Source organism: Panthera onca, chromosome A2 (genome assembly GCF_046562875.1).
Source record: "Panthera onca isolate mPanOnc1 chromosome A2, mPanOnc1 haplotype 2, whole genome shotgun sequence".
Taxonomy (NCBI): Eukaryota; Metazoa; Chordata; class Mammalia; order Carnivora; family Felidae; genus Panthera; species Panthera onca.
In genome coordinates, this window is record NC_138340.1 from 20137859 (window position 1) to 20150361 (window position 12503).

At 42.3% G+C, this 12503-nt stretch overlaps 1 protein-coding gene across 4 annotated transcripts in view; it reads left to right on the forward strand.

Annotated features, from left to right (window-relative positions):
• DOCK3 (dedicator of cytokinesis 3) overlaps positions 1-12503 on the forward strand; it is a 597071-nt gene that overhangs the window by 482276 nt on the left and 102292 nt on the right. For all 4 annotated transcript variants that reach the window (XM_081794945.1, XM_081794946.1, XM_078443039.2 and 1 more), the window contains one exon: positions 1815-1940. In XM_081794945.1, the coding sequence (XP_081651071.1) occupies positions 1815-1940 (126 nt within the window). The remainder of the gene's footprint in view (positions 1-1814; positions 1941-12503) is intronic.

The following is a 12503-nucleotide window of genomic DNA, read 5'->3' on the forward strand; positions in this document are numbered from 1 at the left end:
AGTCTGCATCCTCACAAGTTGCACTTTGCATCTCTAGGCCAATTTGGTTGCTCAGAAAATGAGATAAAAGGTAGGAAAGGTAGTCAGTGGGCACTTGAATGAATAATCCTTGCCAGTGCCAAATGAGAAGGATGAACCCATTGATTTTCTTTTCCTTTGCCCTCTATCATCTCAGATTCTGGGAATTGTCTGATCCTTAGCTATCTGCTCCAGTTTAGGCTGTCTCCTAGGATGGTGGACCCCTGTTCGCCCAGAGGATAATATCTGATAGCCATGTAAAGATACCACAGATAAATGTGCTGGGGCTGTGGGGGAGGGGTTGTGAGTACCTCACAAGCTTCTCTCTTCTGAAGAGTTTATTGTGATCTGGATTCTGACCTCCAGCCTGTCAGGCTCATAAGTTATTTGTAGTTGAGTCCACCAAGTAATTAGGCTATAAAAAAAAATAGGGTGTTCCAAACCTAAACACTAACCAGACTAACAACTGGAATACCATATATCTGCTTTCCAGAGCACTGTGATCTCATTGTTAATGATACCTGGGACATCATATGTGCAATCTCATGGTTCTTGGGGTACATGAATTTGGCCAAAGCAATAAGATCATCTTGAGGTTCTTTCTGAGTTGCAGTGGAACCCTGATGACCCCCCAGCCCAGCTATGAGAGTACATGTTCCTTGTTACTAGGATACTTTGATCTGACAGATAGAGTGCCTGTGACTGTTCTGTGTGACATCTCTCTTTCTCCACTTCTCCATTCCCTCTCTCCTCTCCATTTCCAAACCACTCTTACCCTACAACTCTTGTCACTGTCTCCATTCTAGCCACTACGTTTCTGGTTATCCTAACTATCATAATTCCCAGGTTTTTAGATTGATGAGTTTGCTCCCTGCTGACACATAGATCAGCATCTTCATCATCCTATTAGCAGCTAATCTCATTCACAGAGTCTCAGAATCACTTCCTAACTCTATCTGGGCTTGACCTCCCAGCCTTCTAGCCAGTGGCTACAGTAGTAACCCTTGGGGGCAGGGGAGAGGATGGTTTCCAGGAGATTCTTACTTTGTGCAAAACTCCTAGGGTACATACAAGTAATGAAGTGGAAGCCAGCTCACCTGGGGACACATTACAGGTTCTCCTATGTTCTGAACAAAGCTTTTGGGATCATCTGGAAGATCTGAAGCTTATAGTCTGAAGCAAAGCTCAGTTAGCCCCACAAAACATCCCTTCTTTTCCTTGAAGTGCAGTGGTTCCCTGAAGGGAACGTGATGTCTGCTCTGCTGCTGTCTTTACAAGCCGTTGCAAGGTTGAACCAGCAAGTTGCTTCCCACATTTTAACATACTCCTAGCATAAAACAGCACCTCTTAGCTCATTCATTTTCAGCTGGGGGGACATTCTGGCACAGGGTCTTCTTTGTTTCTAGTCTGCCATTGTTTCTGTAGATTTTTCTGGGTTCCTAAATGTATGGTTTATGTAGTTCAACCCTCCCATTCAGTGAGTGTTTGCTAGGGTCCAGCCAGGCCCTGGGCTAGATGCTGAGGAACAGAGAAAAAGGCAACTCAGTCTCCCAGACCTCGGTCTGTATATAATAAACTAGTTCTCTGGGTTGTTGAGGTTATCTTTTCTTAAATAGCTTTCTAGAATGTTTCTTCAGAATAGTATATACTTTCTACATCAAAATTTTTCTCAAGAAAAATGCTAAACTTTGCATATTTTCCTCCTGAAAAAAAATGTGACTCTTTATGTCATTTCTAGTACTACAAAACAGGGTGGAAATGTGGTTCTGAGTAAGAAAATGCTTATGTTTTTGCAGGTCTTATCATCTCTCTGCAGCTTCTCCGTGGAGATATGGAACAGATTAGGAGGGAAAACCCCATGATATTTAATAGGGGATTGGCAATTACAAGAAAATTGGGATTTCCTGATGTCATCATGCCAGGTAGGCTGCACTTCTTGGGACTGGGTTGGGAGAAGGGTTAGAAGGATGGAGTCCAGTGCCTCTCTCATCAGCAGATGGTAAACTGTGCTGTGGAGGAGCCATGCAGCCATTAAAAGCCTCTGTATCCCAAGCCAGGTTGCTGACTACAATCTGGAGTCAGTGGCTCCTTGTTGACATTTTTTCCAGAAGCCTCCACATCATACTCACCAACGTGACATCTGCAACATGACAACCCAGAAGATGGGCTTTGTTGTCTCCTATAGAGACTGGGTGGTAGGAACTGACATGGAACTCTTCTTAGGGGGATGCCTTTTACTTTTTTCTCTTCCATTACATTTCCTAGAAAATTGGCTCACAAGAACTTCCTCTTTAAGGGGAAAAATATACCAAAATATGTGCCTGTAGTATTGATGAATCCAATTCATGTAGGAAAACCAGATGTATTTTAATGTATCAGAAAACAAATGGGGCAAATGGTGTAAGTTAGGCACTAGGAATAGTACTACCTAGACAGTTTCTCAGGAATTGGCTCACTGTTCCCATCTAATGCCCAATGGAGAGCTAGTGCAGAAGGTGGAAATGCATCAACCCTCACGTGTGGTTCTAGCAGTTCAATCCCAGGTTCACATTTCCTAGTCAGGCAGATACAGGCAAAACATCCAAAGTGGATCAAAACAGGCCATCAGAGCCACAAGGGCCTTAGGGTGTGAGGGAAGGACGGGAGTGACTCATATAGAGGGCAGGTGGTCTGATAAGCAGAGAAGATGTGAACAAAGACAGGGGAATCTGAACAGGCAAATAGCTGGTTTTCTGAATGGATTACAGGAGTAATGGACCTACCCTTTCCATTGAGTTTTAATGATCTGGTAAAAGCTTATTTGCTTCTGTTTGAAAGAGCCAGGGCAGGCCAGACTGAACTGATTGTCACCACTCTAAATATCACCTATTTGGACTTCTTCATGGTGTTCTAAATCCGCTTGTTGGAAATATTTGTCAACACAAACCCAAAGCAGAGTATGGTCTGAGCACAGAGAAGGCCCATGTGATAGATTCCAGCTGCCTTACAACTTCCCACACTATGCCTGGACTTGTTTTCTGTTATCTGCTTCCCCCACTCGTAGACACTGTGAATGCAGAACAAGCTGCTGTGAACAGCCCTCATCTCCTGCTCTGCACACAGAAGGATCTGTGTGGGATCCTAGGCCACTCGATCAATTCCATGTTTATCTTTAAATGCTTGGGAGACTTCATGCTTATGAAGGGCCCACATCTGACTGTTGGAGAACGATGTCCTTCACAGTGTCCTGACACCATTCCACAGCCCTGGTTATCAGGACAAGAAGAGCCCAGGCATAGTCCTGGGTTCTTGACAAAATGTCATAGAAGAAAGAATAAATGGTTACCAAAATTGATCTGGTGATTTTTTTTTAAGTTAGATATCCAGGCTCATGAAGTGGAGTCATATATTCTAAGAGATATATTTAAAGTCCTTCCTTTCTTTTAAGAACTTAAGATTTGTACATTTGGACATTTCCTTCCTCTTAGCCTTCACAGTCAGAGAATTAAAACCAAGTGAAGTGAACAGAGACTAAAAAGAAACAAAATTTAGTAAAAAAATTCTTAAGCAAAGTTTGATTTTAAGAATTAGGTTGTCCAACCCTCATCTATGGAAAGAAATCTTTTTGTAGAGCACCCTGCATCTCTTTGCATCATCAACACACATGTTTGTAAAGGACCTGGGTATGCTAGACATGTCTTGGGAAATCAGCTGCATCAGGCATTGGTGAAGGAAGCTGAGGTTAAGGGAGTTTTCCCTCCCCTAGGCAGCTAAGGGACCATCATAGGATTTGTCTCCACAGGGCTCAGACACTGGGCCATCCTGGGAGGTCCAGGCCAGGCCTGTGAGTATGCTGCTTCCTGGGTTGTCTGCCTTTGAGCACTAAGTGCCAAAACTGAAAGTAAGGATTGGTTCACAGGCAGGAAGCAGTCCTTTGTGCATAATCTGGCTCCCTCTCTACCCTTCTTCCCTGTGAGGAAAGATTTTTTTTTGCAGATGGGCACTCCCAGGGTTGTGAGCTAACAACTGACTGACAGACCTCTTAATGCACTCCACGATCTCATCAGAGTGGATTTGCCATTCTCAGGCCTGGTGACAGCACTGGCCTGCAGGTTCTGCTGGAGCAACAGTAAAAGTGGTACAGGAGTGTTTTACATGCAGTTGCCCTATCTTGGGAAACCATGTAGCCAGAACTCCCTTGGCTTCCTGGCCACCTGTCCACCTGCAGCTGATCCATCTGTCACCTGTAGGAGTGTTGTACCTGGGCTGCAGCAGTCCCTCCATCCTTACAGTGCTGGTGTGACCAAGTTACAAGAAGTTGCAACTTCTTGGCACATGGACATATATATGAGAAATGAACAAGGCAATGAATTATGTAACTGTGAGCATTCTAACACTTAAGTCTGAGAGATTGGAGTAAACGGAAAAATTATAATTACTCATAAACTATGATTCTTATTTTAAAACAGCATTTGATAGAAATTGCCAGGCACTCATTTGGAGAGGTCTTTTTTGTCAGGATGACCCAGATAGGGCTCAAAGCATATTGACAGAGCTTAGAGCTCTGAGTTACAGAGTTCAACCAGGCTCTAGCCACACCAGTATCCAACATACAATTTTGAAAAAGGTCCCTCTGATGATCTCCCATTGCTTTCCAAGGGTGTGTACATACACATCACGTGACTACTGTGAACAGGAGATGTGCTACTCTGTGCCACAGCTGAAGTCCTGACTATACAGCTATCCAGCTCTGCTCATGACCCGTGGTAGCGAGCTAGAGGCAAGAGTGCTATTGCTGGTGGTCCCAGAAAAGACACACTCCAACCAAGGAGATGACATTCTAGACTATAGAAGAACAAATAGATATGGAAATTTAAGCCTAATTTTGAAACTAAGCATTCACAGCCTTTACTGGTTGGTCACCATATTCCTGAGGGCACGTCCTCCTTCTGTCCAAACTCCTTTAGTTCAGTTCAAAAGCTAATAACTTCTTTCCTAGGTTTTTTTTTTTTTTCAAGATGAGCAGGAAAGACCAGAGTAGGACAGGTGTTCCAGGTGAACAAGTTAGAGTTAACGTTGTTCCAGTGAAGTAACCAAAATAAAACTTTAAAGAGAACTGCTGGCCAAAAGACTATAAACTGAAAGGAACGATTTAAAATTTTTTGCTCAAGAAGAGGCTGTGCCCTCCTGCAGACCATCCCCAAGCTAGAAGAGCTGGGCCACCACCTCCTAAATCCCTCTGGAGTGCTTAGCTTTCCTGGAAAGCCTATTCCCTGGAGTCAGTAGTACAGAGTTCTGTCACATGGCTCTGTGGGAATTACATTTTAACTTGTTTTCTAAGTCTTGAATTTTTTTAATTTTATTTTTTATTTTTTAAAATTTACATCCAAATTAGTTAGCATATAGTGCAACAATGATTTCAGGAGTAGATTCCTTAGTGCCCCTTACCCACTTAGCCCATCCGCCCTCCCACAACCCCTCCAGTAACCCTCAGTTTGTTCTCCATATTTATGAGTCTCTTCTGTTTTGTCCCCCTCCCTGTTTGTATATTTGTTTCCCTTCGCTTATGTTCATCTGTTTTGTCTCTTAAAGTCCTCATATGAGTGAAGTCATATGATTTTTGTCTTTCTCTGACTAATTTCACTTAGCATAATACCCTCCAGTTCCATTCACATAGTTGCAAATGGCAAGATTTCATTCTTTTTGATTGCCGAGTAATACTCCATTGTATACATATACCACTAGCCAGTTTGATCAAAAAGAAAAAGGACCCAAATAAATAAGAATGAAAGAAGAGAGATCACAACCAACACAGCAGAAATAAAAACAATAAGAGAATATTATGAGCAATTATATGCCAATAAAATGGGCAGTAGGGAAGAAATGGACAAATTCCTAGAAACAAATACACTACCAAAACTGAAACAGGAAGAAATAGAAAATTTGAACAGACCCATAACTAGTAAGAAAATCAAATTAATAATCAAAAATGTCCCAAAAAACAAGAGTCCAGGGCCAGATGGCTTTCCAGGGGAATTCTACCAAACATTTAAGGAAGAGTTAACACCTATTCTCTTGAAGCTCTTCCAAAAAATAGAAATGGAAGGAAAACTTCCAAACTCTTTCTATGAAGCCAGCATTACCCTGATTCCAAAACCAGACAGAGACCCCACTAAAAAGGAGAACTATAGACCAATTTCCCTGATGAACATGGATGCAAAAATCCTCAACAAGATATTAGCCAACCAGATACAACAATACACTAAAAAAATTATTCACCACGACCAAGTGGGATTTATACCTGGGATGCAGGGCTGTTTCAATATCCACAAAACAATTAACGTGATCCATCACATCAATAAAAGAAAGGACAAGAACCATATGATCCTCTCAATAGATGCAGAGTTTTTTAAGTGGTCTTCTTTCTTGGTAGAAGAAACGTGCTTTTGAGTTAGTGTGCTCTGGCTCAGGGCCAGGTTTTTCCCAAATCAGTGGTTCTCCAGTGTTAGTATGTATCCGAGTCACCTGCAGGGCTTGCAGACACAGAATGTTGGGCCCACCCCCCATGAGTTTCTAATGCAGTAGGATTGGCGTGGGACCCAACAATTTACATTCCTTATAAGCTCTGAGACGATGGTAATATTGCTTGGTTGGGACCCCTTTTGAGAACCATGTCCTAGAGAGGACTCTGCCTTAGGGAGGCTTTGTCCCTCCCTAAGTCAGACCTGGCACAAGTACTGCTCTCTGGGTTTGCTCTGAACTTGCCCATTAGAAGGCAACTCTGCAGGCATGGCATCCTTCTAGGGGACCCTCTGATTCTTGCCCTTGTGCTCAGAAATACACTCTGTCCTTTGCTTTGACTCTTGATAAAAAGTGCATGCTTCATCACCGACCTGCAAGTGATGTTTTTTTTTCTCTTTTCCTGTTTGTCTTAATTGTTCTTGTCTCTCTCTGTGCTGTCCCCTCATTGTCGCCCCTTTCTTTCTGGTGCAGAGATGAAGATAGTTGGGTGTAAGTTCCTGCTTTTGTGTGTCCTGTCTGCTTTTGCCTGCTTTGTTTCCATCTTCATTTGTTTCATGGAATGTTGGAATACTGGGGTGGGGTATCATGTACATTATTAATCCTTCATCAGCCTTACCCTTTGGGGTAACTGACAAAAAAAGAAGATACTAGCCCAATCTAGAAGACTGTGTATTACTTTAGGTGTTCATTAAGATCTGAAGTAACTAAGAACATAGTGGAATGTTTAGAAAACGTTAAGAAGCCCTAGGTGTATAGCTACGGGGAAAGTTTGTATGAGACACATCAGCTACTTCCATTGAAAGGAAAATGAGTAGTGCTTATCCCAGGCTATACAGAATCAGAAAGGTAGAAAGCTTCTCTTTTCAGCTCTGTTGGACACATCTCACACAAAAGACAAAGGCATGACTTTTGAAAGAAAGCTCTCCTCAGGAAGAGCGATGAAAGTATTTACCACAAGTAGTAGTGGTCAGTCTGACTGTCAAATGAGGCTTTGGCAATATCTAAGGGATGATTTAGGAATGATCACATCTGGTCTGACAACAGGTTGGAAGATCATTACATCCTTGACCCAAGAAAGGAATAACCATATATAAATGATGTCAGACCATGCCCATTCTTGTCTTCCTGTTAGAGCAGGGAACATCACTGACCTTGTAACAGTTGAAACCAGTAGAAGTGTGACACTGAAGACGTGGTTTGAAAATAAAATACTCTTGAGTATATTTCTCTTACCCCAGTTCCTTTCCCCAGCAGCAGCTGTTGTTAACCATTTTCTTCTTAATTTTTTTTTAACATTTATTTATTTTTGAGACAGAGAGAGACAGAGCATGAACGGGGGAGGGTCAGAGAGAGGGAGACACAGAATTTGAAATAGGCTCCAGGCTCTGAGCTGTCAGCACAGAGCCCGACGTGGGGCTCGAACTCACGGACCGTGAGATCATGACCTGAGCTGAAGTCGGCCGCTTAACCGACTGAGCCACCCAGGCGCCCCAACCATTTTCTTCTGTAAACATCCAGAGATAGGCTATGCACAAACCATATTTCATTTTTGTTTTTTTCTTTTTGTGCAAATGGTAGAACACTATGCCCATTGTCCTGAGCTAAGAATTATTGGAATTTATTCCGTGTGAAGCATGTGGGACCACCTCTATTTTCTCATTGTTTTTAATGGGTGCATATGGTTCTACTTTCTGGGTGAATGACAATTTGTATAGCCCTTTATTGTGTGTATTTAGATTATTTCCAGTCTTGTGTTACTACAGTGATTCAAAATAAATATCCTTGTATTTAAAAAAAGAAAGAAGGTAAAGAACCTGTCTTTTCTAGATACTCTGAGAATTCCCATAAGAGTCTTTTTTGGCAGGGGGAGAGGTCTCTTCTTTAAAATAATGGGTACCTGGGTGGCTCAGTCGGTTGGGCAACAGACTTCCGCTCAGGTCATGATCTACCAGTTCATGAGTCGAGCCCCACATCGGGCTCTGTACTGACAGCTCAGAGCCTGGAGCCTGCTTCGGATTCTGTATCTCCCTCTCTCTCTGCCCCTCCCTGACTCATGCGCGCTCTCTCTCTCTCTCTCTCTCTCTCTCTCTCTCTGTCTCTCTCTGTCTCTCAGAAATAAATATTAAAAAAAAAAAAAAATAAGGGACACCTGGGTGGCTCAGTTGGGCGTCCGACTTCGGCTAGGGTCATGATCTCACAGTTTGTGGGTTTGAGCCCCACATCAGGCTCTGTGCTGACAGCTTGGAGCCTGGAGCCTGCTTTGGATTCTGTGTCTCCCTCTCCCTCTGCCCCTCCCCCACTCATGCTCTGTCTCTGTCTCTGTCAAAATCATCATAAACAAACATTTAAAAAATAAAATAAGAACTACAACACATTACAACATTGGTCATATGCCTGAAATTGTCTAAGTTGAATGGTTGTTAATGTCTCCATATCCCCATGATGCTGTCGGAGGACTTCACTCCTATTCTGCCAAAAGATAAAATTGGTGCCATCCTGAGCAGGCTGCTATGTCTGCTGAGAGAGAGGTTAGTTCTAGTTTCACATGATCTTAAGGGAAAGAAAGCACTCTCCCTCCTAATCCTATCTAGAAGTAGACAAGGTATAAGTAAATAATAGTGTTAAATACTAGTATCCTTGAACCCAAATCTTCCTAATATGTGGTATGACTCATTTATACAGAAGGAACATGAATGTAATAAAGAGTCTAAACAAGACTGAGTGCCTAAATCTGTATTGGCTGTCCTGGATTATTTCTCTTGGGATGGAATTCTACATAGGCTAGAGCCATGTGGACCCAAAATTCCTGGTAAGGCTGGAGTAATCTGGCAGGAGATTCTCTTGCTAACAGATGCTCTGGTGCCCAAGCCAGACCTCAGAGGTTCTGAAACCTCTCCAAAGACTGCTGTCAGAAGAGATGTGCAAACACATTGTGAGCTCTGTTTCTCCAGTGTCATACCAGGGTGCAGGTCTTCAGAGGATCACACCTGGCCACTGAGGTGTGCAATTCTCTGTGACTGCTGGATGCAGCTTTGTCACAGTGTTCTCGGCCCCTAAGATTTCTGGTAGCTGAAGAACACTGTTTCCTTCTAAGACCTCCCACTCCATAAAGACCCCAGAATATTTCAGGCCAATCCCTGACATAAGAAGGTGGCTTCAGGTTCATTACCCTGCTCCTTCCCAGCAGCTGCTTATTTATACTCACAAGAATCTGGATTTTTGATGTGTATTTGCAGTGTAGTAAAGCTGTTCTTGACACATAAACACCCAAGCCAGGTATCAGGAAACTATAGTCCCTGGGCCAAATCCAGCCAGAGGCCTATTTTTGTACCACCTGCCAGCTGAGAGTGTTTTTTCACATTTTAAAAGGGTTGTGAAAGCAAAGAACATGTAACAGAGACCTATGTGACCCAAAAAGCTTAAAATATTTACTATCTGGCTTCTTACAGAAAAAGTTGGCCAACCTCTACCTACTCTTAAGTCCCTAGTTCTCTGGCAAGCAGCTATACCAACAGCTGGCTACTCTCTGAGACTGTGAAAAGAACAAAGTTTTTTCCGTGGCCCTCCTATAAGAACAATCTCATGCATTCATCTTTCCATTCAAGAAACTCTGTTGCATGTCAGCTGAGCACTAAACAGAGATAAAAAGGCATTGCTGATGCTTTTAGATGCTCTGCCAACCTTAGGAAGCAGAGCACACCTAACAAAGGGAGGCAGAGTTGCCCTCAATAATACCTACTCCCACATCCCGCAGAAAAACCTCCCACTTCCATACCCCTCTCAGCATTCCTCTGTTCTGCTTAAGGGCTGCCTAGTCCCTAACACCCAGAAAAATTTCAGCAGCAGATTCCCAGCAAACCCCCATGGTCTGGTTCCCTGGCATTAAACCCTGAAGAACATCAGAATTGCCTTGTGATTTTTGGTTTTGTTTAATGTATGTACACAAGCCTCACCCAATACCAACTGGAATCTCAAGAGGTAGACGCTAGAAATCTGTTTTAATAAGTTTCCTAGGTGATTAGAATACAGCCACCCACCCAGTGTTCTGTAAACTAACCTCACAAACTACTGCTCAGGCCTTCTCTTTCCCATCCTCATTGTAATGTGCCTGTCCTCATCCCTCTCCTGGTAATATTTCCTTGCAATTGGTGCTAAAGTTTATAGGAGCCTCCTGGAGACAGTGCCTTAACCCAAACACATGATTCCACTGTAGGCTTTGTGAACATGTAACATGTAATAAGGACAGCTGAAGAGCAGGGAATCTCAGGAGCTATCTGTCAGGCAGGCCTGGGTCGTTAGATCCCAGGAGCCTTTCACATTGGCTGCTTCTTAGGTTTTCTCCTAGTTCCAGGAGAATTAGTGGAGAGCTCTATTTAAATGATCCCCAGAGAGCTTTTGACAAGAAGGCCCCAGCAACATTAACTATCACAGTTCTAGAAATTGAGGCCATAAGTTGCAAAACTGCAACCCATAAAGCGGCCTAATACCTATTCTGCTGAGAATAGTCCTGGTGTAGGCAAGTCTGTTCTCCAAATAAAGAGCAGCAAAAGATCTGATGAAATCAAGCTGCTTCAGTCTGTAACTCAGAGGGTATGTTTACTTGTATTGATAAATTGTCTCAGCAAGATATCACTAAAGGCATTCTATTTAAATAGGAAGTTTTAAAAGAATGAAAGCTGTAGGAATATCTAGCTCAGCCCTTCCATTTGAAATTAGCATGTTGATTTAAAATGCTCCAGAGGAGCTGCCCCAGAAACCATGAGCTCACTCTATATAATCAACACAGACCAAATTCGGTCATTATCAATCTCCAAGATAATACCCACTTTTGTATGAGTATTCTGTATCATATATTGATAGGAAAAGCTCACATGTTTCATTTGAAGGACACATTTATTTATGGTTAACTGTTGTGGAGAGCCACAGAAATTTAAAATGTTTGTACATGCTAGAATATTATTGCTGGTAGCCGGTATCTGCTTTTACAAGTCATGTGGATTACCTTGAGAATAACTTCTAGAGAGTGCTGGTTTAAACCAGAGTAATAGTTAAACAAAGTACCTATTCTGTAGATTAGACGTTAAAATTCTCTAGACTATTCACTTTCTGCCAAATCAGTGTAGAAATTTAATAATTACTTAAATTCCATAGAAGAGCTAATGTGTAAGTAAAAGACTTTTATCAAAAGAAGGCTCTAAGATGTCTGTTTCAATTGTTAAAAATTCAAGGTGTAACCAACTGTGATTTGTCCCATTATAATACCAATTACCTATAGTAAAGGTCCCATTTAATTTTGAATTTTACTTTTAGGAATGATTTTATTCAGCTTCTGCCCTTACAATAGCAAAATGATGGATTTGACTTTCCCTGCTGCTTTCCTTTCCTACCTTACCTGCACACCTGAGTGCTATTTTAATGATATGCTTGAAGGGCCCAAGCAGAGATGTCCAAAGGAGGCAGATTAAAGTCCAGACTCCTGAGAATTCAAAGTAGAGGCTTTTCTCAGCCAGGAGGGAAGTCCATGTGAACTGCAAGAATAGACATCCTCTAGGCTGTCCTGCCTATCCAGCAGTTAGTTGCATTTGTATGTGATTTTCAGAACATAATTTCCTTTCCCTTCATGGTAGCCTCAGGGCTGTTGGGGAACAAGATGTTTTTCACGCATTAGAGAAAGTTCCCTGGGCTGTCAGAGAATAATTAATTGCTTCTCGTTGGCTGTTCTTCCTCACTTATGCTGAAGTATTTTGAGAACTTCATTATGCAACTAAATAACCATGGCTGCACTTCTGGTATAGTAAGACCACCTGAATAATAGGTCTGGTCATGAAGACCTCCACAGCTCAAGGTATATGCCAGTTCTAGTCTATTATGTTTCATGCATAGGAGATACTAAGACACTTGCATAATCAGAAAGGTAGTCTGTGCAGAAAATGAGCCATCATCATGTATCTGACCAAACCAGAAAGCTTACTTGCTAACCAAAA